Genomic DNA, 26,921 nt, shown 5'->3' with positions numbered 1-26,921 from the left:
TACGCCTATCAATCTGAGCGGCGACGTGAGGGTCCTCAAATACGTAATTCAAGTTCGTCGTTAAGCCTTTAGTTTCAATAATTGTAGAAAGATTTTTATCTCCTTGATTAATTTCGAAATAGGAAGTGAAACTGAAACCGAAACCTCGACAGCAATCGAAGTCGTCGATGTACTTTTGTACCTATTGGCTTATTTTAACACCACAGAGAGGAACTATTGATACAGACGTCATTGTCTAAAAATTTGATCTTAATTGTTTGTGGGCCATTATTTCGTAGACAAAGCCATTGCGGGCACATGTCATATAATCAAAGTGGCTGCCAGTGGGTTGACTGTCAGTTGGGGTTTTTACTTTGTGAAAAAGAAGGTCAAGTTCAAACTTTGGCACAATTAGCAGAATTGGATAGTATGGTATTATGGTATTTTTTATCTCTTCCCACATACTGTCATTGTATCTTTTTGATCCAAAAAGGAAAATGAAACTACATTTATTTTTCCTTTGTTCAATAATTGGAATAATGGCACGCGCGAAAATGTAAGATTAGTATGATCATGGTAGTAACCCATTTAACCATTTGACAATTGAGCGCCGATCAATAATTGATCATTAACTCCTTCTCTAACACAATCAATCGAATTTTGTCTTTTCTAACACAACAGAGTGTGTTTGATAAGTAATGTGCTAGTGTGTATAGACTATCATCCTATACGCTGGCTATTTAATGAGTTATCATAATGAAGCACCTATGAAGATCTAATTAAAGATGTAATATTCTATCCCTGACAATCCCCGAAGAAGGCCTAGGGGCCGAAAGCTTGGATAGGATATCATTTTGATAATTATTTCGTACAGATCTATACGGTGATTTCATATGAAAATTTTGGCCATTGTGACGGGGAGTGGGGAGTGGGGGAGGTGGGGCTGAAAAGAGAGCAATGATCAGCTATGTTAGTGCGGTAATATGCAAACGAAGATGCATGTGACAACCAAATACGTCAGACATCAGTTTGGAACATGTTGGAATTGTAAAGACGCCAATGAGGCTATCATTTAGGAAAATTCAGCAACTGACGTTTGTTGATTTGTATATAGCTATGTAATGTTTTTGACTCTTTCGCACTTATATTGCAGTCAGGTTTGGGTTCCATTTGAAATTGCTTTTGTCTGTATGAGTGTTTTGCTCACTATATGAATGTATAAATACAGTCATAACACTTCCTACTATCAACAATATTTGAAGCTGGTTATGAAGGGAATTCAACACTTCACTTAGTTAAGTCTCTTAGTTTAATACTATCATTGTTTAATGTCATAGGGGTATACCTAGGAATTAAACAACATCATCCAAAGGGCTGTGAACAGTGAAGTTGTAAAAAAAAACTATCACTCATAGAGATACTCAGAAACGGAGACAATAAAATGTTTTCAGTCTAGCAGTTGGCTTCCATTTCAAAATCCAGTACGGATAAAGAGAAAGTGCTAAACCATACTGTTTTCTTTATCATTTTGGCAACAATTTCAGTATATCACTCAGGACCTGCCTCAGTACCATCTGATGTGACCCGTGTGCGAGAAATAAACGACCCAAAGTTCTATAACGAGTTACATAATTCTCTAAACTTTAAAGATATATTCTGTTTGGGATTTTCCCGCCAAATCAAATTTCCCTCCTAAACTAAAGCAATATCATCTTGCTCGCAATGCGAATCATTCCTCTCTGCACTTGGATATGAATGTTTTATTCCAGTTTTTATTATTTTAATGATTCAGCTCTAAATGACTGGTCATGTCTTCCTGTACATTTCAAAGGGAAATGTCGACATCGGGTATTTTTATTTGAAAGGTTTTTATAAGTTTTAAAGTCTAAAAAGTCTTTCTAGGGAAAGATAATTAGCTTTGCAGGGAATTTACACATATAAAAATGACTGGGAAAGTTTAAAATGGTTACAGCATGCCTTAAATTAAAGGCAGTTTACTAGCACACTCTCCATTAAAGCGCTATACCCTTACCTGGACTTTTACATTAAAGCAATGCTGGCATTCCTTTGGGAAATTGGGGTGTACCGACGGTCTAATTTCCGAAAACTCTTCAAATACTCATTTGGAAAGTGCAGGGAACTTAAACACGCCGGTACTGAACTGACTGGACTGTTACATGTACGTGCGTCTTAGGACATCATGAGCGTCTTGGGACATCACTAGTGTCTTCGGGCATCACTACACAGGGGTCCTTGATCCCAAACGTGTTTTAGGTGGACAGGCGCAAAACCAGGAAGTAACCAGGAGTAACCTACCCTACAACGACCTAAATATGATATATGAAGGAATCGATGCTAGTGTAAAAGTGAAAGTAAAAAACCTAGAACCTTACGTCTGTTTGACGTAAAATAAAATAATGATAACTTGTTTACTTTGTTATGATGTTTATGCACCACTTTATTGTTTCCAAGTCGACGTACATGTATTATCAGAGTTTTGCCAGACAAACACTAACGATTAAGTATGATGGACAAATTTTTTTAGCACACTATGTAATCTATTTTTAGCTGAAATTCCACAAAGTTCCAGAAAGTAGGCTAGCTTCTAAGGCGATGTTAGAGACCGAAAACTCTTCAAATACTCATTTGGAAAGTGCACGGAACTTAAACACGTCGGTATTAAACTGGGCTGTTACATGTACGTGCGTCTTACCACATCACTAGCGTCTTAGGACATCACTAGGTGTGAGGACAAGACCGGCGCCTTTGACCACGAAACGTGTCTTGTACCCTGTGCAATGAAGCAAAACCAGGAAGTAACCTATAATGTCCTAAATATGAAATGAGTCGATTCTTGTGTGTAGAAGTGAAAGCTAGAATTAGAACTTCTCAGTCTGTTTAATGCCAAAGAAAATGATGATTATTTGTTCACTTTGTTATGATGTTTATGCACCGCTTTTTTTGTTTCCAAGTCGACGTTTTGTCAGAGTTTTGCCAGACAAACACTTACGATTAAGTATGATGGACGAAATTTTTAGCACACTATATAATGTTTTTAGCTGAAATTCCCCAGCATTCCAGAAAGTAGGCTAGCTTCTAAGAAAAGGCGATGTTGGAGGTTTGAATTAAAAGTAGATTTTAATTTGTAATTTTGAGTGCTTTATGAGTGGTGTAATTGTCGGTCTTCCGAGTAACCTCGCTCAGAAGCGCTTTGTGAACGATAAATTTTAGCAGTTTCGACTACGTTCAATTCAGGTTTCCGGTCGGCTAGGTTCAATCTGATGTTGCGCTACAGGTGCGACCCATTGCATCGGGCCTCCTGGTTAAACGTTTATTACCTCCGCCAAGGAGGTTATGTTTTCACCCCTGTTTATCTGTTTGTCCGTCAATATAACTCAAAAAGTTATGGACCGATTTTGATGAAATTTTCAGGAACTGTCAGAAGTGGGCCAAGGAAGAGACGATTAGTTTTTGTTTGGTGGTGATCCGGATCAATTATCAATCAATAATCAATAATAATACAAAATTGCTGCCTTGGCGGAGGTCTGCGCTCTCGGAGTGTTTTTCTAGTTTCACCATGTCTTCATGCCGGTGTGGTAGGAATGGTAGTCCACTAGGAACCGTAGTCCGTTCCCTTTTACTTTGTACGGGAGACATATACTAACCCCACTTACTCCGACTTACCCTACTAAACATATGGGACCCCGGACTTCCATTCCTAGGACTACTCAGTGTGAACTAAAAGCAACTCTTAATCACAACAAAGAGCATCTAACACAATCCCTCTCGGCGTTCATAGAGCATGAGCCAATTAAGCGTTTTGACTGCACAACAATCTGGTTTCCCTTGCAGTTGTCGTTGTCAAGGTTAGGCGCGCACTCTATGTAATATACGTGCGTGTGTGCGCCTGGGGTGTGGGGATGCGTATGGCGGTGGTGGTGGGGGGGGGGGGGGGGGGGGGGGGGGGGAGGCAACAGCGTGATTTCCAGCACACTAGACAACTATTTCAAAATTTACTTACATTACCTGTCCAGCAGGCAATATTAGTGTGTCAGTTAGAATTTGTCTGAAGCAAGAGAAGAATGGTGATACTTTGTTATGTTTATTTCAGTCACGGTATCTGGAAGCGGGAACGTATCGTTTCTAACGTTATCGAGGCAGTCTCAGTGTCAGGCACGTGGGGAGGCAGAGTCGTTCACCGCCACGAGGAACTCACTATACACTAACTTCCCCCCTCACCTTTGACACTTGCCAAGACAACAGAAGTTTATCTGCAGTACACAACCAAGTACAGGGACTGAGGTCGGTAGTTTATATTATAAGGGCTATAACATCTTATACTCAACTATAATATGAAATTATATATTCATAATATAATATTCATTAAAAATATAAAATATCACATTTTCTCTACGTAGGGAAACTGGGTTGGGAATCAAGTTATTTGGTTTTGTCTCGATTGGCTCCTTAAACCGTTTTTTTTTTTGTTTGGGGGGGGGGGGGGGAGGGGTCTGCCATTCGGCCCATTCCCCTTCCATGATCCGTCACTGAATACAATATACAATGAATATATTTGTCACTTTCTCCACCTCAGCCCAGCGAGGCAAGGAACCTTTATGTATTTAGTCCGCTGACAAACGCTAGCGGGGAAGGGGCAGGTTTATGACAACCGTAGCTAACAACGAAAGGTATATAGGATTTAGGTGAGTGCAAATTCTTTTATGGCAAATTTCTGTACACAAAGATGCGGCCAGTGTTCTTGAAAATAAATGAAAATCAACGAGGCGGCTCCGCTGCAACCCCAAGATTATATTTATAGGCAAATAAATAAGGGTGAAATCCGCGCCGGCATATACTATTATTACCGTAAATGTCAAATGCAGATTACTCACTTCTTAAAATAGGGGCCTATATAACTGTCTATAACATATTATAATAAGAACGCAGAAGGTCACTGGTATATGGTCTCATATTCTACTCTATACAAGAGGCTAGCTGAGTGATGACGTCATTTCAATATTTTCTAACAGTATAAAGGGCATAGAATTAACCAGAGATATGTGAATATTTAGGGGGAAATAAATTTGTGGCCTTGGTAGACGATAGTCTCATACCCTATACTACGACCGCAAATTATATGCACTTTTCTCTGACGCGGTGAAGAAATGTGTCATGAATTAATTAAAGACGTACCTGTAAATATCTAGTGAAAAATCATTCTGTGGCCCTGGTAGAGGGTAGTGGTCTCACTCTGCCTACTAGTTAAAAACAAAAAGATGATACTTTCACACGTGACTGTGACAACCTTTCTTTTCTAAACATGTCGCTATCAGTTTTTCACCAATTCCAGGGAGACAGTGTATAAAGGAAGCGATTCGTACTGGACAGACGTCACGTCAGCTACATCGAATACCGAGGACATAGCGTGTGACACTAGCTCCAAGACACCGCCATTTTCATACCAAATTCCCAACATAATCCTGTGGTGAGTTGTATTTATCTGCGGGAATCAAGTCCAATGAGCTAGCCGACATTCTTTTCGTGTAAAGGCAATGAGATCACGTCTTCCTGTGGAGTTAGCTTGGAAAGAGTAATCGCCTGCGTTATACTGCGAGAAATTTGCCAAGTTTCTTTCTGAGCTGTGAAAAATATTCTCCATAAGGCAACTGCATAGTATAAAAACAGTTTCCTTGTACCCAGAACACGGCTATACACACCATAGCAGACTATAATATTAGGCAGAGGTAGACATCGATCTTCTGCTCTCGCAATTTCATATGGCTTTCTATGTATATGTGCCTCGAATGAACAGTGGGAGATTAAATAAACTTCTTCTGTATTGTAACTGCTGTCTTCCTTCATTTCACTCTCTGAATAAGTAAAAATTGCCTTTCCCCGCGCGCGCCGTCCCAGCAGGGGAATAAGTAAATCTTGGCTTGTTTTCAAGTGGGTCGCACCATGTTTGATCCCCGGACTAGTTAGATCACTTGGTTTTAAACATATGACCCTAAAGTTCCTTACTGAGCTTTAAAAAATATTCTCCAAGAGCCACCTACCTTGTTGTATAACATTATCCTTGCAAAAGATTCCAGAACATGTCTACATGCACCATAACAGACTGTGATATTACTCAGAGGCAAACATTAATCTTTTGTTCTCTGATCTTCATATCACTTCTTTCCGCTGTGTGACTCAAATGAGATTAAACAACTTCTTCCTTATTTCAACCACCAATGTCTTTTCCTTCATTCCACTCTCTGAATAAGTATAAATGCTTCTCCACACATATTCCTATCATTAATGCATTAATCCTCGATGTGGAAATACCACATGTAATGGCTTTCACACCTTAGGGCGGTTATTCATATGCATATAAAGTCACTGTCATGATGAAAAAAATGTGGTCTATTACCATAAAACATGATGACAAAAATACATGATTTAATGGGGGCATTTCACAGCGTCATCATGGAAAGCCAAACAAAATTATATCAACTTGATAGGGAAACAATGATTTTTTATCTTTAAAATCCATTTTAAGATTTCCTATCGTATCTCTATATTATCTTTAAAGAATTTGCATTAAACCGAACAATGGAAACATTAATAACGTGTACTTACTCATCTTGACAGCTTCCTGACAACCCACATAACATCACTAGCACAGGATAGATACAATACTTTAACAAAAATTAACTACATAATAACTCCCCTTGCTCAGGGAAACCCAGTAAATTATAAATAGTATGTTATACATAGTATGCCAAGCTTCATCTTTATTCATCTTAAGTCACAGTGATCTATAAAAAGCTGCCTCTTTTAAGTCCACAGCTGGTAGTGCTCAGATGTTAGTAGATCTAGGCCTGCCAAAAATACCAAAGATCCCTTCCAGCTTGTTTTCCTAGACTGGGTTCCCATACCTAGATTGATCTAACAAGATCAGTCCATCTCCAAGGGGTTTCTTTCTAAATTGCATTCAGCTTAAGTAGCTTAGACATCTGTCACGCCTACTGAAGCTGCTAAATGATAATTAATTATCCCCTAGCAGCTACAGTAGGTGTTACAGACATCTAAGCCACTTTAGTTGATTTCAATTTAATGAGAATCCACAGTTAGTACTATAGGCTCTGGGAATGGTCTCCTAGGTACCAATGTAACCACCTATAAAGACTGACAGTAATCCAAGAAATGGATAAGAAATGAACTTAGTTGGGACTCCTCTGGCTGGGGCATGTGCCAAATCAATGTAGTCTGCAGCTGCTGGGAGTTTTCTTGATCCATGGATCATGTACTTTGTGATTAAATAATATAATTGCTAGGACTTAATGTCCAGTTGATATAATCCCCATGTTAACACTGTTAGCTTTTCTAAAATACCAATATCCATAGGCTATTCCATTTTCTGTTAACCCATGTACAATTTATAAACACTGTGTAATAAATACTCCAATAATTACATAAAAACATATATGTAATATCTGTAATATAACCACACTGTGCAATATTTGGATACAATATCTGTAATATATCCAGACTGTGCAATATTTGGATGTAATATCTGTAATAATATGCCATTGTTATCTCAGTATTTGTCTTTTGATCTTCAGTATGTGACATTACAGGACAACATGTTCAATATGAGGTAACTTCTTCTCTAAAAGACATGAATCCCTCAATCAGAAGGCTGGAAGAAGAATGACGGCATCTCTTTGAGGTTTTCTGGGCTTATGTCACAGTACACCATATTTGTACTTATTTCCATTCAAAATGCTGTGTTCCATCTCCCGTGAAGTCAGTTGATATATCAAGGATCAAGAACCACTAGCCTGTAGACTACCAGCTGAAAGTCTCTCTATATCATCTCCTGTGAAGTCAGTTGATATATCAAGGATCAAGAACCACTAGCCTGTAGACTACCAGCTGAAAGTCTCTCTATATCATCTCCTGTGAAGTCAGTTGATATATCAAGGATCAAGAACCACTAGCCTGTAGACTACCAGCTGAAAGTCTCTCTATATCATCTAGGTTTAAACTTTTTATACATTTTCCATATATCTGAAAAAAAAAGTGTATGCTCTTGTTCAAGAAAAGTGTTGATTTCAGAAGTCCTTTTTACAATAATTTTACACTATCAGTACATAATATTTCAGTTAACACAAATGATGGGATTATGCAATCTACTTAAATTCTTAAAACTTAAATTAAAATCTTGTCTACATAAAGGCATGGATGGAATATCACTTGATAATGTGTCAGTGCAAACAATTTTTTATTTTGTGCCTGTCTACAACAAGCACTGCATCTACAAAGTCGATTGTAATAATTAATTTAGGGATACAAAAATACAGAGTTATCTATAATATATCTTGTTTCCAGTTACATTTACTGTATGTAGATATAACAAGAAATTATAACCTCCAAATGAGTTTTCTCACCTTTTCAAATTCCTTTAAAACCAACTTGGCATCTTTTGCACTGAAATGTCGTAACAAGGTCTGCTCCAAGGCTTCTCTGAGTTCTTTTGTTCCTGCTGATTGCACACCAGTGGCTGTTGTACCAGGTTTGAGAGTCAGAAACACCTTGTCACCACTTGACAGCTTATAGGCACCGAGTGTTTGGGAATCTGAAAATTGTCAAATGTAATAATTTAAATTATACACATGCTTTCCTAGTCACACTTAATTCAGTGTCAATTTATGAGGTTATACATATACTACTTAATAACATTGATGAAGCGGAATTAGTTTAGGAAAACAACAAATTTCATTCATGATCACATATCACATCAAACTTCATTGTACATGGACAGCAACATAATTAAATAGAAAATTGAAGATGTGTGTTTCACCTGCTAAAGGTTTTCCTTTGAACACTAGTCTCTGTTGTTCTGGGGGAACACCCAAACACTTCTCTACTTGCTCCTTCAGTGTCTCCACTGTATCACTGTGTTGAATCTATTGAGGGAGAAAAAAATGCATAGACTGATACAATGCACATGTAACATGAAGTAATTTTGATAACATTTTAATTTTAATTAAAACTGATATTACAGGCGGCTAAATTAACCAATTTTATAATTGATTCTACACCTGTCATTATTTTAGCCCACACAATCCTGCCACAGATACCAAATTTGAATCAATTTTTCCCTACAACTCCAACTTCCCTGTGTGTCGAGCAAAGAATGAGCGTGGCAGTGCTGATACTATAGTCTACTACTAGTGCTACACATTTCATTGTGTGATACCAGTAGACAGAAATTAGAGACATGCACACCTAACAAAAGCTTAAAGAGATAATAACTCTTCGTTTTGGCCAAAAAATGAATTTTCCTGGAGTAAACAACAATTTTTACCCATATTTACCAATGGATAATGAATCCATTTTTACATTCAATACATTGTTTTTTTTTCTTAAGAGATTATAACAGATGTTTATTAGTCATCAATGGAGATCACATGATCTAAAGACAAGCTCAGATATCAGAATAATAGCTATAACTGCCGTTTTTGTGGTACAACAGAATATATTGCATTTCTATGAGTTGTTCACATGAATACGAAGAGTTATTATCCCTAAATAACGTACTGCTTTAATAACTAAATACCAGAAGAATCTGACCGTTTACCAAAAAGTATAATCAAACCAAAGAAAACACACCTCTAAACTGCACTGCTCCGATTTACCCAAAAATTTTACAACCAGTAACATGGTGTCCGTTTGTTGTTTATGCCCTACACGTGACGGAACTGACGAAAGCAGGAAAGAAGGAGGAAATCCCCTCCCGCGCAGAGATACATGGGAAATTTTTCATGAAAAATTCACCCATTGAGATTAATTTCACCTCTTCTCAAACTTCGTAAACATAATAGACAAACAACAATACATGTGGATATATTATGCAAATTACTTAGCTATTTTTATAAGTGCTTTGTCGACTTCTTTTGTTCGCGCATTCAAGCACTCTTCGAGCATTCCATCAGTTGCGATTTACCATTCGGTGTTTTAAACTGCTGCTTCAAATCATTGCATCGATGGTATGATAAACAAAATCCCTTTCAAGCAAAAGGTGTGAATGTAGTTTGCATCACTTGAGAGATCTTTATTAGGTTTGTTCGCATTAAGTGGAATATTGCTTAATATATATCGCGCGTGACGGAGGGAGGCTAGCGGTAGGTGTAGCAGCGGACGTCTTCCTCCTCGTCTGCCACTGGCTCTCTGCTGACCAACCAATCTCTGCACACACCAACAGGTCGGTAGTATTGTCAAAACCAACCAATAGATTTACGATGTACGAAGTTTAAAGTGGCGATCGGCCCAATTGTTCTTGTATTGAGTAGATTAGAAGTTATCTATATTGGGAAAAGGTCATAAGTTATTGGAATGGAAGCGGTTGTTGTTCGCCGCCATTTTCCAGTATTGTTGCAGGTTTTTAGCTTTGTGTAGTTGCAGTCATTGAGTATGGGTCGTGTACTTATTCTGGAAGTAATGCATGGTTACCTGGATTTGGAATTAGTGTTGACACGACGACCACTGTTTATTTAATGTTGCATTTTTTGTTTGTAATTGTAATCTTATCTAAATGTTACAGCTAGAAGAAAATGACCTGTAGACTAATCAAAAATTAGGTACCAAAGCAAATGTTGGCTGCCGTAGTGGAGGGAGAAGAAATACTGACTTGCAACTTATAGTTTCCTTTGTCACCCACCTTCACCAGAAGCACATTCACAAAAGTTGTCCCACCCCAATCACCACTGAGCATGCCCCAGCTCAGCAGATTACCTAGAAAGAGTTTGTTCACACAGTTTATACTTATTCCCTTTTCTGCCCCTGTTTACTGAAAGAGCAGTTTCAAGATAAGGCTAGTTTTTTATGTCATTACAAATCTCTATCAACTGTATGAAACCCTTCAGGACTTTACATACCTACTAGGAAAATAGGTATATATTTACCCATCACAAGTAAATCTGTAGCTAGGCAATTAGAATTTAAGTTGTACTTGCCAGCAGATCATGATGCAAGTGACTTGCTAATGGATCAGTTACTTGATATAAATTGGATTTTAGAAACTCCTTCCCAATCATTTTTTTTGCCAAATTGTTTTTTGGAGTGGGGCAAAGTCTTGAAAATAGTTTATGTGACATCCCTGGCCCTGACTTGAACCATGAAGTAAGACTGTAATCACTCATATGAATACCAACTTACCAAGGAAAAAATGGTGATTTGAGGGCCAATTATGTCGTGGACAACCATGTCCTTATATTTAAATAATTTTGTTTTAAATATTTTCCCTTTTACAGGGAAATGGATAACAGTGAAGGTGCTACAGATGCCTCAGGACTGGGGGATTCCTTCCTACAAGACAGCTCATATCTCCAAGGTGCAGCCTCTTCCTATTTGTAAATTTATCTTTGCCACAAAAATATGATTACTTTTCAAATTGATGTTTATATTTTAGAGGATAAACTTGAACAACACTCTTTTGAAGAACTTTGTGTATGTACAGAGTGCCTAATGCATTGTATTGTCATGTTTATTTAGACACAAATAAGCCTGTTTTGAAGTGAAATGTTTTGTGATAATGGACAATTGAGAAAGAAATGTTAAATGACTATTTTATGCCATGCAGGAGGAACTGATGCTGAGGACAGTCTTAGAGAAGACAAGGGAAGTGAGGAGCCTCTCAGAGAACAGGTTTGTCACCTTAGCTTTTATTTTTACTGACAGGAGTTATGGTGAGGCTGATCAGATCTTGTAAATCCAAGTGTAGTATTTGGTTGCATATATGCAAACATGAGTTTATCAGATGAACTATTTTAATCAGTTTTGAAATTCTGTGATGGCTTACTGGTAGAGTGTTCTGACAAAGTGATTCTTGTTATCCTATCAGTGAACTTAGGCTTGACCAACAGAATACAAATTTGTATGCTATAATTCTGTTTCATTTCTACATACTATATAAATCTCAACATTAGAATATTCTGTTTGATCAAACTTAGAGATATTTAAGATATTTCTCCTAGTAGAAGCTTATTGTACAAACAGTTTATATATTCCTATTACAGGACAGGTTTCTGCCCATTGCCAATGTAGCAAGAATCATGAAGAAAGCTGTGCCAAAGATGGGGAAGGTATGTACAGATATAACATAAGAAAAATCCTCTGCCTAATTGAATTCCAACTGAAATATTAGATTTAAGTAATTTAAGAATTGTTGATTGTATTTTTACAAAATCTTTTTGCAAATGTTAAGTTGTTTTTAACTTGACATTTTGCAATATTTATATTTATTTGCAACTTGGTGCTTAGAGACCTTTTAGAATTGTAGGTGACTTCTTTGTCAGTTGTCAGCACACAAATAATACTCAGTGTAACCACCTGCTCTTCCAGATTGCCAAAGATGCCAAGGAGTGTGGCCAGGAGTGTGTGTCAGAATTTGTCAGCTTTATCACCAGCGAGTATCCTTGTCCTTAAACAATGTGGGATGTTAAAGAATTTCATGTCTTCGGGGTATTATAGTCTTTGTTGCAGTTTTTAAAAAGTGACAATTTTTTTTTCTGTAGCCTGCAAAATTTTCAGTTTATGTTTTAAGTTGATTTGTACAGCTTTGATCACCTAAACTGCACAAATAATTTACAACTACAACTTTGACAATGAGGATATTATAAATATATAATAATATGTATTTATGTTCTTCCCCATACCATATCATCTTTCCCTAACCCCATATCTCAGAGCCAGCGAGCGCTGTCATCAGGAAAAGCGAAAGACGATCAATGGGGAGGATATTCTGTTTGCCATGTCAACTCTTGGTTTTGATAATTACGTAGAACCACTGAAGATATATTTACAAAAATTTAGAGAGGTAAATATTTCTATAAAACCTCCTGCACATGTTAAAGATAATGCTACAAAAATTACATAATGTCAAGTTTTGGTGTGTAGAACTCTGTGTCATAGATACTTATTACATATAAAAATAAGTGAAAGGCTGAGTAAATACAGTTTAGTTGAAAAAACAGTTGAGGCTTTGTTTCAAATTTTGATGCTGTTGACAATTGAAAATACTGAGCACAAGTTGGTATTTATGACTGTACTTGTGAGCAGGTTCTGGAAGTAAAATTACCAGAAAATATAATGTTCTCTGTGTTCACTGTGTTCTCCAGGCCAGTAAGGGAGAGAAGGGGATGGGCAGTGGTCTAGACAGTGATACAAGTGGAGTCTTAGAGCTCACAGGAGATGAATCTCTAGGTAATGTTATCAGACTGAGAGATTAAACTGCGTGTTTTCCATTGCTGAGCATTGTGTCTTTGTTAACAACAAATGTTGTATTATGCTCATCATAACATATATTTTGGTAAGTTATGACACAAATTTTGATTATGTTTAAATTGCCAAAGATTTTTGAGCAGTGCTAGAATGAGTCGTAACTGCAATATAACACAAAATGGTTATCTAGATGTATCTTTGTATGTTTCATCAGAATCTTCCTGACAGTATTAACTTATCCCAAAGCAGTTGATTGAAACTGAAATATCTCCCATTTTTTTCCAGCACAAACCATTTTAACCAGCAGTGTTCTGACCTCTGACCTTGCTGGCCAACCGAACGTCATCTATTCTGGGGGCTATTCTAATCAGGTAGGTGGAGACCATGTCAGCCATGACACTTCACATTGATAGTGCCATAGGCACAATAGGATGGTCTTTGGTTTTTGTTGTCCCTTGAAATTTAATGTCAACAAATTATACACAGAACTGTGCCAAAAACTGTTGTTCTTTATTTGTCACATTTAATGCAAATTCTCAACCAAACTGAAAATGGCTTTACAGCAATGGTCAAAGACATCTGCTAGGTTTAAGCGTAATTGATTGTGAGGACTCCCATTAACAAAATTTACTGAATGAAGTTGCTGGCATTTTTAAATCCATTTCTTTGTACTTGCAGATATCATTCACGTGATGACAGGCAGGGAATCCTGACCAACATTACAGCAACCATTCGGTAGACAGTGGGAACATGCCTGTAGACAGGGGGACATTTTAGGGTTTTCTTTCTCTGCATGGTACCACGTGTACAGTTCTAGGTGACCAAATCTCAAGGACAGTGGCAGCTGATAGGCAGCTCTAGTTTTGTCAGAACTGAACAGGATAATTTGAGAGCACTGTTGGCCATATTGTAGTGCTGTACTCTTGGTGGTAGTCTTATACAGTAGACTAAATTATGTCTTATAGACTACCATCAGTGAAAGCAATGACTAATTGTACCACAAGATCATGTGACTGAATATGAACAGTTCCTACCTGAGAATGTGTATTTAATTTTATATTTACTAGTAACATATGGTTCTTTGTGTATTGTAATCTACATCTCAGAGTATGGCAACGTAGCACAAAAGTGCCACAAAAATAGGATCTTGTTTACCTTTATGAATCTATAAGAAACTCCATTCAGGAAGCTCCATTCAATTGGAATGGGTATCTGTATGTTTTGATGCAGTTTGTTGTATGGGAAGAGCATGTCTGTGACATGGTGATAAAATCAAACGGAAGACCTGACTTCAAGGTAGACAGGGATTTTGTAATTTTTTTGGACACCAGCATAGCTGTTTAAAACTAGTTGTTTTATATCTTTGTCTATTAAAATATTTGTCACTTTGACAAGAAATGAAATGTGAAGTTAATAAAAAGTGTGTAATTTGATATCTTCCTTGGTGTGAGTTGCTAAGGCCAAAGAATGGCATTTAAAATGTGCTGTGGGAAATGACAAGACAAATGATCCTACTAGTAAATAATTTTATTCAATATAAAAAGTGTGTACTGTCACCAAATACATTAAAAAAGACTTCTGCTCCATTCTATTTCTTAAAAAAATATTTTAATGTTTAAACAAATAATTATAAAATTATGTTACATCAATATTTCCATTATGTTCATGAGCACAGTATTGAATTATATGTAACATTTCTAGTTCACTGATGAAAAATTAAATTCCAAACTGAACTGTTTTATCCTGTACTTCCACAAACAATATTACAACAGCCATGCTAGGAAATTCTAAAAATAAAGTTCTATTGATCTCTCACTCTTGAGGTGGTAATAAAATAAACAAATAAATACATAAATAAAATAAATACTGCCCACATAATAGAATTTGCTCTACTTATGAATGGTCAAAGGTTTTGTTATTTGTTTACCAACAAAGAGAGCACCAAAAAGAGCATGGCTTTTACTGGGGCATTATAAACCATTGGTTATAGTAGAATTACTGGGCCAGTTACTCCAGGCCTGGCATAGGCAACGGGTCACATTTTACTCCAGACTGTAGATAGTACAAAGCAAACAGTCAACAGCTTTTGGACATTTGGAAACAAGTGTTGGTACAGACACCTTCCCTTATCCACCCAGCATGGGCAGAAAGGCTGGTGAAAGGAAGAAAAAACAAGGTAAAAGGAAAGACGGGAGATCCCCAAAACAGACCTTTTAGAAGAAATTATAGAGTGGGAGAAATGTGTTTTGTGTGAAAGTTGGGTGTATAAGATTTGCACAGAAGGTACTTACTTTTCTGGACTGCTTTTGGTGCAAAAATTAAGTCCATTGACTGTATATCAGTGGAACAGATTGTCAGTAAAAAGCAGCTTCAAAAAAATTCATTAATTCAGAACAAAATGGAGGTATAGTCATGACCAAATTGAACAAAAACTTCATACCACATTAAAAAAACAATCAGTTAATAAAAGACGTAATTATGAAAGGATGTGAGAGATGAAAACTAAAGTCAAGACTGAAGACACCATTACATCAGAACCACAATCTTGATCCACAGCATTTGGACTTAGAGCAGAGACCTTGAAAAAGTTACGTTTAAGACATCCAATTGCTCTGCACTATCCACAGAAGGCACAGTGCATATTTTTGTGTGACATAAGGACTCTGAACCACTGGGATAAAAGAACAGACTCATAGCTTCATCCATCTATCAAATTGTCTGATAAACAATGTCAAGAATTTTACCATAATATAAGTCCCAAGAAACTCGGCACACATAATGACTTTTCAACAAATCTGCTGAAAAAAACCTGATATAAATGTATCATACATAAAAAATTATCTTTAAAGTACTGAAGCAGATTGTCCAGAACCTGCAAACTGTCTCGGCCATAACAATTAAAAGACTGTACATTCTGTGCGGTAAAGTCCTTGTGTAGACTTGAAAATTTTCAGTATCAAAAGAGCATATTGTAATCCTTCACAGTCAACAAATTTTGAGGATGTGAAGTTGGTGTTTGTGGTTATGAACAAAATTACAGCCATTCCATGTGGTGAGTTTTGTTCAGTTGGCTATTCACTAACATGTGGCCACAAAGGGGCTACACTGTACTGTTCAGGGTGGCAGACATTGTCTCAAGCAGGGTCAAGGAGGACAAAACAGCCAGCCTCCTTGGTGTGTGAGTGGCTGCAACCTCAAGGGGTCTCTGTAAATCCTTCACTGTTGTCTCATATTCCTATAAAGAAGAGTGTAAGCAGCATACAGAGGACACCAGATGAATACAAGAGGACCAAGGATCGAGTGCTAAGAGGACCAAGGATCATCTCAAGGAGAGGTTTTATTGGTATGGCATGGGTTGTGATATTGGTAACTTTTGTCTTAGGTTGCTCAAAGTGCAACAAGAGCAAAAAAATCAACAAGACAGGGAAAAGTCCCTCTCAAGAAATTTCAGGCTGATGCTTCAATGGAAAGAGTATATCTAGATTTTTTTGGACCTTTACCAAAAACTAGCAGAGGACATGAGTATATCTTGATGATGTTTGACCAGTTTCCAAAGTGGTTTGAATGCATTCCTTTAATGCATTCCAGCGGACAAGTGCCGCCAATATGACACCGATTTCTTGGACTTTAAGAAGGCAGCAGAGATCAGGACTTGGCACATGTAACAATGCCAGAGTTTTTAGATCCACCACCTTTAACGGATATCCCACGACACTGCTGGTTTATGAAAGTGGACCAACTGGATGTCATCTCAAGACTGGACTATGAACTAGCCGAACTCACATCTATAACTGGGGATATTCTCAAAATTGACTCGACAAAAAAAATTACAAATAAGCTTGCAGGTGAGCTAGCAGTTCATGGACGTACATTAATTCTTCTCTCTTTTTCAGTGTGATATTATTTTAAATAAAATTTATGATGGTGGGCTTCAATTTTAAGATGGATTTTAGTAAAGCAAAGGTGATTATGTGATTCCATTAATGATGCTAAAACAAAACAAAACCATGTTTTGTTGAGAAATGTTTTAAGCTTAGTTAAGCTTAACACCAAAGAAAAAATTATAGGAAAGTTACTCCAGCATTAGATTGCTCATAACGGTATTAGTATGTAATCTTATTATTATGTATGGGCTATCAATGAACACTTTCTCCTCTATATTGTGTCATAATCTGACTTTACAGTGCTAGCAGAGGCATTGCAATGTGGGCTACAAATGTTGGAAACAAGCACGGTTAGGTGCTTATGTCTGTGCTCACTGAAGGCGAGGGGGAAGGCCTGAGGAATATGCAGGACGGTATTGTCGACAGGCAGAGACTGCTGTATTAGACAGAGCATCAGGCAGTATTTCAGTTTCTGGCCATTCTTTCATGCAAAGTATGTAGTTTGTAACAGATTACATTGTTTTAAAGTACATAATTATACATGTTGAATTGTTTTGTGATAACAGCCAATATGGAAACACAGCACAAAATTGAGAAATTGGAATAAGAATTTTTGTACAGGGTAAATTATTTAAACCCTAATATCTGATGGGGGAAATAACAGCAACTGCTCACTTTTCCCCTATTTTATAGGAGTTTGAACAATATAATGTTGTATTCTATCATCACCATTTCAGACTTGACTTATGGCACTTTATGTGCTGATTCCCAAATGGATGCACTACAGACAAACAGTCCTTTTATGGCAAAGCTCAGTAGTTGCATATTTAAGATAGATTAAGGTGACTATGCACTGCTGAGAAGGGCCAAAAGAGCAGAACTTGTACAGCAAGGGTTTTTGAGCCCATCAGACAGTGATGTAGAGCCACATATAACTTCGTGTTATAGTGAGGAATTACGTCAGCAGTGTGGAGCTTTCGAACATTTATTCCCTCACTATAACAAGTGGTGGGGGGAAAAAAGTCAATCCCCGCTCTACATAAGCAAGTGGAACGGTGATACAGTTATGGTGATGACGGCAGCAAGAGCGTAGACACCGAAGGGTTTACACCATCCACCAAGGGGCAAACATCGTCAGTACCCCAGCGCAGAGGAAATTGAGTATGCTAGGTACTGAAAATAGCCATAAGTCATTACTGCCAGCAACAATTAACAACTGAAAAGAAAAGCTGAAGATGTCAGATTTATCTTTAACGCCAGAAAAGTTTTCTGGTCACGAAAATGAAGATGTCGAAAGGTGGTTAAAGCACTTTGAAAACTATACGCAGTATAAAAAATTAGAAGAAGCACAAATCACCGCCTTGTTTCCTCTGTTGCTAACTCAAATAGTGAGTCATTACCAACTACAGTGCAGAAAAACTGGGAATTGCTCGTCCACGAGTTTTGTGCACAGTACCAACTGAGAGACGGAGAAACGTGGAGTGAAAGCTTCAGAATTTTTTAGATGTCATCAGCTGCTAGAAGAACCTGTACAGAATTACATTACAGCAATACGTCATGACGGCAAACTTGCGTGATTAGATGAGGGAACGGCCCTTACAGTGGTTATGAATGGGTTACTCCCCGAAATCTGTCCATTTGTAGTGCAGAGAGAGCCCTCTGATTTTGATTCTCTGATGCACCACAAAAAACGCTGTTTAGCCGACCAAAAGAAGCCAACAAATAGACATTTTGCATAGCTCAATTAGTGATGCCATACGTACCAGCACATAGTCAGCGAGCCATATGTTACAAAATCCAAAGATGACCAGTTATGAAACTTTGCACCCCCGAGAGCGAGCCCAGTTGCGTCTCCAAAAAGGTTCACACCCAGTGCTGAAGAATCACATCCCCAGGATTTGAGGATGCTGAGCAGCTGGCCGTACTTGTGCAAGAAGAAGCTACTGTAATGCCTCAGCGATGAAGAATGCAGGCAAATGATGAGTGAGGGTAAATTTTACCTTAGTTTTCATCATTCACTTGACTTTTATGCAATATTTCAACATTTCATATACACTTCTGACACTTAGAATATGAAAAGCAATGCATCGCTAACTTTATGAACAAAAGTGGAAGGAAGATTGTGTGATTATGCAGATTTGATATATATATATATATATATATATATATATATATATATATATCAAATCAGCATAATCCTCTAACTGAAAGCTTTGCCCTTGCTCTTGTGAATAGATGACAAGTTGTAATGTGTACTTAGTGATTCGTATTGCATATAAAGTATGCACGTGTTCAGCTTTTACCACATTTTGTGTAGTTATTTAACTTTATAGGCATATTCAGGCAAAAGGTTTTTTTTATATTTAATCCAGATCTTTTAAAGGAAATGCTTTCGTTAAATTGTAAAGATTAAAATAATTTATATCTATTCTCTTGTATTTTGAGATTGAAGCATGTTAATTAATAAGTGCTTGTTAAAAATAAATGATTGCCTTATTATTTTCAGGTTGTTGGACCTGATAATGTGCCCAGGTATGACAAGGTACTGCAGCTTGCTGAGTTCCTGGTAGAACTGCGTGACGTGCAAGTGCTTAGCTTGAACCAGACTGAACGGATTTCCTACCTGTGGTCACAATTGTCTGACTTTGACAAAAAGAGGATGGTCTTCCCCAAGAGGTTTACAAAGAAGCCATGGTCAGGAAAGTTTGGCTGGAGGGGGAAGAATGTTGTGCAAGGCGTGGAGAACATCACTAAGTAAGTACAAACACAAAGAAAATATAGAGACACCAAGTACCATTTTAGTTTCAATATTATCTATTTGTGTTTACCATACACCCGTATGTCAATTGACATTCGAATAGCCCAGCTACTGTAATGTACTGCTAGAGTAATGGTTTACTAAAAAGGATCTTTACAACTGTAGCAAAAATTCACTGTATTTCATTATAAATTAGACATAAATTACTGCATGTAGCCTGAATGCTCATATCTGTAAATTTTCACTAGTTAATCTCATTTTTTCAAGGTGAAAGCATTGGAATATAACCTTTCATTGTCAATTTATTATCCGTAATCCTTTCTATTTGCCATGTTTCAGAGTCTTGGGCCAAATCAAGGCCCAGCACAGTGACCAAACTGCAACAGATATACTGAGGCCATTTGTGAAAAGCTGCTGAATGTTTATCCAGGTGATCAAAAGCGGGATGGCCGGGTTTGGACAAGATGGCGTCTTGTCCTTGGGGCCTACCACAACATCAGGTAGGTGGTCCTCAAGTCCCAAAAAGTAATGCAAGGCATAGACATCCAACTCCCCTTGCTCAACAAGAAAACCCTGCTACAATGGGAAGTATAAAACATTTTTCCCTTTGAACTCATCAGAGAAAATGATTTTTGACTTTGTCTTTAAATCAATATCAAATGAAAAACATTTTTTGTCTTTTAATGCATCAAATGGAATTACTTCAAAACTTTGACATTGAATAAAAATCAAAGGAAGAACATTTTTGTCCCTTTAATGCATGAGATAAAATTACTTTAAGACTTTGCCAATGAATACAAATCAAAGAAATGCTATTAAATTCTTTTAAAACTTAAGCTTGCAAGTAATCAACTTGTTTTTGCGATAAGAGCCGTTTTAATGTGGGCATTTCGCTGTATATTAAAGATAATCTTTGATGCATTGTTCATTGTGTTATTATATCTCAACATTATGAATTTTTTTGAGATAAGAAAAAAATTGACTTCAGAAGGAGAACAATAACAAAAAGTTTCAAGTGTCAAGCAAGTAATGATTTTGTGATTCACACCTTCACAGGTAAATAAACATTTCCTAGTTGGACTTTTTATAGTCAATTAATTGACCTAATGTAAACAATACTTTTTCAGGACTGGATAGCAGTGGTGTACCTTTAATAGAAACAACCAAGATGGCTGAAATCTGGGCCAAGCAGAAGGCACATGTTTCATGTCTCCAGGATCCCCCTGGTGTGAAACTATATGTCAAGGTCAACGCCATCAAGAAAGGGTGTGTAGAGCTGCCTGTGTACAAATATGCCAGGGGATCTACTTCACTTGAAAACTTTCACCTGCACATGACCAGATTCATTCCAGGTATGGAAATAAAAGTCTTTAATTGAAACATGTTGTGACCATGTTGAATATAACTTTTAAAATTTTGTGTACCCTGCAACTGAGAATAATGTGTGAACAGTGACGCAAAAATCATAACAAATCACACGAAAAAATAAGGATTTTTTACAATTTTCCAGCAATATAGAAATATTAATCATATTTGTATATGTTGATTATCAAAGCAATAATATGTTGTAAACTAGTAAGTAATCATATGTAATGCTCATTTACTCAATCATTTCATTTTTTTTTTTTGGTAGGATCACTTGCGAAAGATACGAATTTCCAGGTGTACCTCCTGGATGGTTTATTCCAATGGAATGCAGATAGGTCTGCTGATGCAGTCACCTCTGACCACCAGGGCACCGTTCATCCAAGAACATACAGTGGGCCATTAAAGCAAATATTAATCAGCTGTGGGAGGAAGTCTGTGGACGACCATTTTTTGAAAAATACAAGCCACCTGCAAAATACACAGGTTTGTAAAAATAGTTTGGGTATATATGTATATATATTATTAATTTCAGTCCCTCTCTTTTACATTATTTATTAGTGTTTAAGGTCATCAGCTCGGTTTTCTTCATGTTGATCTCGAGTTCCGTTTGTGCCGACTTGGTTGAAAAGGTCCCTATTCATATTGCCCTTAGCTAAATCGCCATTCCTAAGTTGTTAAAGTGCCTAAATCGACTAACAATTTTCGGTGGTGAAAATGTAGACTTACGCGAGGTTTACTGTATTTATAGGTGAGCCTGTTGGCATTCAATACTTATACAGCCAGACAGGAAAGGAATTTCCCAGTTTTGGTGAAACAGTAGAACAGCTGATACAAGATGACGAAATGGATACAGAAGTTGAAACCGAATTGGAAAATGAGGATGAAGGATTTGAGGATGCTGAGCAGCAGGCCAAACTTGTGCAAGAAGAAGCTACTGTAATGCCTCAGCCTCGGCAATTTCTTCACATCCCCAGTGATGAAGAATACAAGCAAATGATGAGTGAGGGTAAATTTTACCTTAGTTTTCATAATTCACTAGACTATTATGCAATATTTCAACATTTCATATACACTTCCGACACTTAGAATGAGAAAAGCAATGCGTCGCTAATCACCATTTTATGATGAATCACCTATAGGCCACTTACATTCAGTGTGGGCAACGCAGAGCAAGAGCAGTTAACACTCTGCAAGGCAAACAGAGACCCAGTATCAGAATGATAGTGAATCACTGTAATGAAATGTACTTGTCTGTGTGTTTGTGCTAAAAATGCAATTAAAGACTGATTCCATGTGGAGTTCTGTTCTGCTAGTGTAACACTGAATTTCTACAATGCCATTTCCAGCTTTATATTTCAAGTGATTTTATCTTAATTTGTAGGTGTAGCACAAAAACTCTCCTGTGACTGTTCAGACAAAGATGTTCAGGATACATCCAACTAATTGTGCTTTGCCAAAGATCACAAAGGTGGAGAAAAGAGAGAAAGACACAAGCACATAAAAATTGTACTCATATGATTGAACTTCAACTGTTCGTAATCAGAGATCTTAAACTTAACAAATATAGAAAAAAAAAAAAAACCAAATGCACCACTGAGAATAAAATAATTGGGCCTTTGGTTACTTCCATATTTGTTTGACATTATACTGAAGCGGCAAAGAAAATTCTGTGACACTGAGACACAACAAGAAAATTTTCTTCTCATGAGGAGAAAAGTGCTCAAGAATATGTTAATTTCTATACAAAGCTACATCAAAACATGCAATAAATATACAGGACAAAATTTTGCAAACAGTTAAAAGTCTGTCACAAAACAATAAGTATCCCCAATGAAGACATGAATTTGAAAACTTCTAATACCTCTAATACAAAAGATGACAACAGGGATAAAATCGTATATGAGGAGAAGTCGGAGAAGAGGAATCTGAGGTGTCAATTATCAGGAAGAGGGAGAGGAAAAGACCATTGCACTGGTGGAGTAACCCCCACCCCCACCCCACCAACCCCCGGAGAATGTATTTAGGGGTTTTAGATGTAGATACCAATACAAGACCTACTGTCAGAAGACTCTTAGTCTACTGAAATGGATATCAATCACAATAAGTAAATGGAAACTACATAATCAAGTTTTTTCAACTGATGGTCAAGGGGCAGAAGAAATTCCAGAGAGATTTGAAGAAGAAATAAAAACATATTTTATCATTGCACAATGATGCACTTTTTATACATATGACGGACAGACAATAGTAAATGGAAACTACATAATCAAGTTTTTTAACTGATGGTCAAGGTGCAGAAGAAATTCCAGAGGGGTTTGAAGAAGAAATAAAAACAGCAATCAAAGAGAACAGAGATGCTCAAATTAATACGGAGCTATACTATGTGGTGCCAGTGCCACGTCAGTGGCTTTTTCAATGTCATTCACGAAGGGACTGGCAGACACTTTCACAGTGTACCAGGGCCAGCATAGTTCTTACCAAAAAGACAATTCTCAACTTTCTTTTTGGGTTAAGTTAATATAACTTAATCAGGATGCACTAATAAATAGATTATTATTTATTACCAGAAAGTGTTTTTGGATATATATATATCCACAATATATGAGGGACAAGGATAAAAGCTGATAAGGATAAAAGCCAGAAAGTTGGAGTTTTGAAGACTTAGCCAATCCCAGGAGTCAGAGAAACATAATTTTGAAAAATTTGTCGGAGTTACACAATTAAAAGTATGAATTTTTAAGCAACAAAATTTTAGCAAAGAATTTGGAAAATTTGTGTGGAATGAAAGGCAGGAAAGTCACACTGCTGGCCATAACCAAATACCCTGCCTAGATGGAACCTTTTGAACAACAAACCGTTAAGGAAGGTGATACACTGAAGGTAACAACTGACTGATCAATAGAAATAAAACAAATTAACCGAGGATGGCTGTTGTACTATTATGCCCAATACTGCCATTAATTCTTTTCTTTTGAATCAAAATATTATCTCCAAGTATATTTTCTAGCTCAGCATTAAAATTATTGTCATTCCAAACACTAACATCAGTAACCATGGCCTTAACTTGAATGGCGAGTTCTTTTCCCCAATTAATGTCTATTTAAATATCTTCAATTCACTATAAAGCCATTCTTTAAACTGCTAATAAATTATAGACTTTCTGTATTTTTAATACAGATTATTTGCCTGACTCTTTGCAATAACAATTTTAAAACAGTTAATAAAACATAAATCTTGAAAGCCTAGCACTATAATACCCATCCTATGCGCAGGAGCAGACTGTTCTGTAGGTCTTTTCAAGTGCTCTTTACGTCACCTTCTTTCTCTCTTAGTTCTTCCAGTGTGCAGTGTTAAGTCAGGCTTATCTTGTCTTTGCTGTAATTATAACAGAATTTGAATGAATAATTTTACTAACAATATCTAATGATTTAATTTTAATTATCACTGAGGAATTGACCGTCAACATAATCTGAAGTCAAACTTACAGAAATGACAAATTCTCTACTAACTATCAGACGGTTCTTCTGGCTTTGCCCGTAAGTGAGGTGGCTTCTGAAAGAACAGCAATTTAGATCTGTTAGCAACAAAATAATGTCTAAGTACCAATGTGATTATTCTGCAAAATTGGATATCATCTTTACTTAGGCTACCATTTTCAAAGAAAAAATTGGCTAGATTAGTTAATGTATGAAATGCATGAACAAAAATATGAGAATGAAATTTTTGGTTCATCTGAAAATTCAACAAATATATGACTTGATGTGTACATATTAACTATATCCAAACCATGCAATACTTACCAAATGATCAGGTCTGTTGTCCTTCTTTATGTTCTTTTGTTTACTTCTCTTCTTTTTCCTCTTTCTTTTGAAGGGTTTGGTTGCAGCATTATCTGTGTCCTTAGCACCATCATCCTCACAAGGTGTCAGTTGACCTAGGTGTGTGTCTTTTTGTTTCTTGGGATTTGTGTTCTCAACCTTTTCAAAAGTGTCATGGAGCTTTCTTTTCAACTGACCTTGATCTGGATAGTTACGTTTGATGTCTAACTGATTTTTAGTCTCGTTTGTGTGACCTCGGCTAGGTTTTTCTGTTGCTGCCTGTGCTATGTTCTCATTGTTAGTTCTTTCATCTTGGAGAGTCTCTAAGCTAGTCTTATCTATTTCAGTGGATTTTTTCTTTAATGACTTGTCAGAGATTTTATGTTTCTCAGATGTTGTTTCTCCATCATTAGTTCTTTGACTTTTATCTTCGTCTTCAACAAGAGAATTTCTCATCTTGTTTATTCTTTTCCTCAATCTTTTCCTTGCTGACTTTGATATTTTATCTTTTAATTTGTTTTGCAAATCGTGTAAGCTGCTTGTAGTGGCTGGTCCTGTCTTCCTGGATCTTTCCTTAGAAGCTGTTACCATAGCAACTTTGCTATCCTCATCATCAACATCACCATTTTGATCTTGAACTTTGGTGTCTTCTGAAAATGATTCAATGCTCAAATGCAATCAAAAGCAACATTTTTTTTGTTATTTTTTCTGTTGACAGATCAAAGCAAAAGAAGAAATGATAAAGGAATGTAAGGCTGTATTCCCAGAGCTTTTAGATCGATCTATCCCCATGGGGAGTCTCACTAGATTACTGTCAGATAATCCGGCTTAAATGTCCGTCCCGCCTACTACGAGCTGTAAGGGGGTAATTAACTTTCATGTCTGCTCGGCTGACAGCTATTTAGCGTGAACCCCCAGGGAGTTAGGTCGATCTAAAGTAGATCGATCTAATCTCTGGAAATGGGGTCTAAGAAAAGATAACTCCATTCTCAGGTACTTTTAGAACACTTTACCTTTCTTCTGTCTATATTGTTTCTGCTTCCCATGTTTCACATGTTTGTTGATTTTCAATGCCACTTGGTCTGTGATATTTTGTTTCTCAGCTTTGGGTTGCTTTCCTTTTTGTTTTTTTATAACACCTTTTTTCTTATTTTCAGGCTGAGATCTAAAATAAAACAGGAAATTATTTCAACAAGAAATAAATTAAAAAATTATAAGAGTATGCATTTCAAAGACAGTCCAAATTTTATTACTTTATTTTATCTTTTGTTTTACATATTTTAATAACTGGCACACTGTGCTTGCAGGTCCTCATGTGTTGGAAATGTTGCAATATCTCAGTTTCAGTACATGGAACAAAGATTGCACTTATACCAAAATGATTTAAAACCAGTGCATGTTTTCACACGTTAAAGCATTCAGATGACTTGCACTGTGGTGTATAATGTATTTGAGCCTTGCACACCCATAGCTGGACGGTTGGCTGGTAATAAATTATAATGGAAACATTGAAAACCTTGGCTTAGTTGATTTTTTCAATCCAGGCGAAGGAATATTGTATGTACTAGTGTTACTTTTTCTATGCTTCTCATATTCTGTCTCACCCGTCACTTTCTAGACCATCTTCTGACTTAGAATCTTTCACTAAATGTGGTTTTAGCTCTGGAAACCAGTTTGCAACCAGATTTATGTGACTTCGGTCCACCTCCAACCCCTCGTCTTCCATTTGCCGCATGTCTTATGCCGTCAGCCGGTACGTCGACACCAGGTCAAGGTCATCTGGGAATATATAATTTATCTGTTCATCTCTGTTTTTCATAATGTTAAATCTAAATTAAGGAAATC

General features: G+C 36.9%; 4 protein-coding genes and 2 long non-coding RNA genes across 8 annotated transcripts in view; 4 read left to right on the top strand and 2 right to left on the bottom strand.

The window, feature by feature from the left end:
• Positions 1-4,510: 4,510 nt before the first annotated feature.
• Positions 4,511-9,526, top strand: LOC147761413 (uncharacterized). The gene is made up of 3 exons (XR_015334999.1): positions 4,511-4,682; positions 5,330-5,464; positions 9,084-9,526. It is a non-coding gene; the product is annotated as an uncharacterized LOC147761413 (long non-coding RNA).
• LOC106176721 (ubiquitin-like protein NEDD8) lies at positions 6,063-10,023 on the bottom strand. Its single transcript, XM_087015246.1, has 4 exons — positions 9,640-10,023; positions 8,828-8,933; positions 8,415-8,602; positions 6,063-8,034 (listed from the first exon to the last, which is right to left on the bottom strand). Exons 1-4 carry the CDS (start codon positions 9,688-9,690, stop codon positions 7,951-7,953), a joined length of 429 nt encoding a protein of 142 aa, XP_086871372.1. The 5' UTR covers positions 9,691-10,023; the 3' UTR covers positions 6,063-7,950.
• Positions 10,024-10,067: 44 nt separating this feature from the next.
• LOC106176720 (nuclear transcription factor Y subunit beta) lies at positions 10,068-14,681 on the top strand. 2 transcript variants are annotated; one of them, XM_013559223.2, is made up of 9 exons: positions 10,068-10,231; positions 11,280-11,359; positions 11,609-11,673; positions 12,045-12,110; positions 12,370-12,437; positions 12,715-12,844; positions 13,146-13,230; positions 13,534-13,619; positions 13,927-14,681. In XM_013559223.2, exons 2-9 carry the CDS (start codon positions 11,284-11,286, stop codon positions 13,939-13,941), a joined length of 591 nt encoding a protein of 196 aa, XP_013414677.2. In that variant the 5' UTR covers positions 10,068-10,231; positions 11,280-11,283; the 3' UTR covers positions 13,942-14,681. The 2 variants fall into 2 exon arrangements, with proteins under 2 accessions (XP_013414677.2, XP_086871371.1); XM_087015245.1 differs by lacking the exon at positions 10,068-10,231 and adding an exon at positions 10,340-10,407.
• A 76-nt stretch (positions 14,682-14,757) lies between these two features.
• Positions 14,758-26,921, bottom strand: part of LOC106161471 (uncharacterized) — a 14,971-nt gene continuing 2,807 nt past the window's right edge. The window contains exons 2-6 of one of the 2 annotated variants that reach the window (XM_087015242.1): positions 26,681-26,855; positions 26,090-26,241; positions 25,059-25,726; positions 24,744-24,810; positions 14,758-24,633 (exon numbers count right to left, since the gene is read on the bottom strand). In XM_087015242.1, the coding sequence (XP_086871368.1) occupies positions 24,763-24,810; positions 25,059-25,726; positions 26,090-26,241; positions 26,681-26,811 (999 nt within the window). In that variant the 5' untranslated portion in view covers positions 26,812-26,855 and the 3' untranslated portion in view covers positions 14,758-24,633; positions 24,744-24,762. The remainder of the gene's footprint in view (positions 24,634-24,743; positions 24,811-25,058; positions 25,727-26,089; positions 26,242-26,680; positions 26,856-26,921) is intronic. The other variant, XM_087015241.1, reaches the window with a different exon arrangement.
• LOC147761412 (uncharacterized) lies at positions 20,230-21,268 on the top strand. Its single transcript, XM_087016032.1, has 2 exons — positions 20,230-20,390; positions 21,018-21,268. Exons 1-2 carry the CDS (start codon positions 20,309-20,311, stop codon positions 21,266-21,268), a joined length of 333 nt encoding a protein of 110 aa, XP_086872158.1. The 5' UTR covers positions 20,230-20,308.
• Positions 22,102-22,801, top strand: LOC147761411 (uncharacterized). Its single transcript, XR_015335000.1, has 2 exons — positions 22,102-22,264; positions 22,640-22,801. It is a non-coding gene; the product is annotated as an uncharacterized LOC147761411 (long non-coding RNA).

The sequence above is a fragment of the Lingula anatina genome, chromosome 6 (assembly GCF_051362555.1).
Source record: "Lingula anatina isolate TDL-2025a chromosome 6, LinAna3.0, whole genome shotgun sequence".
Classification (NCBI taxonomy): Eukaryota; Metazoa; Brachiopoda; class Lingulata; order Lingulida; family Lingulidae; genus Lingula; species Lingula anatina.
This window is presented reverse-complemented; position numbering and strand designations above follow the sequence as displayed.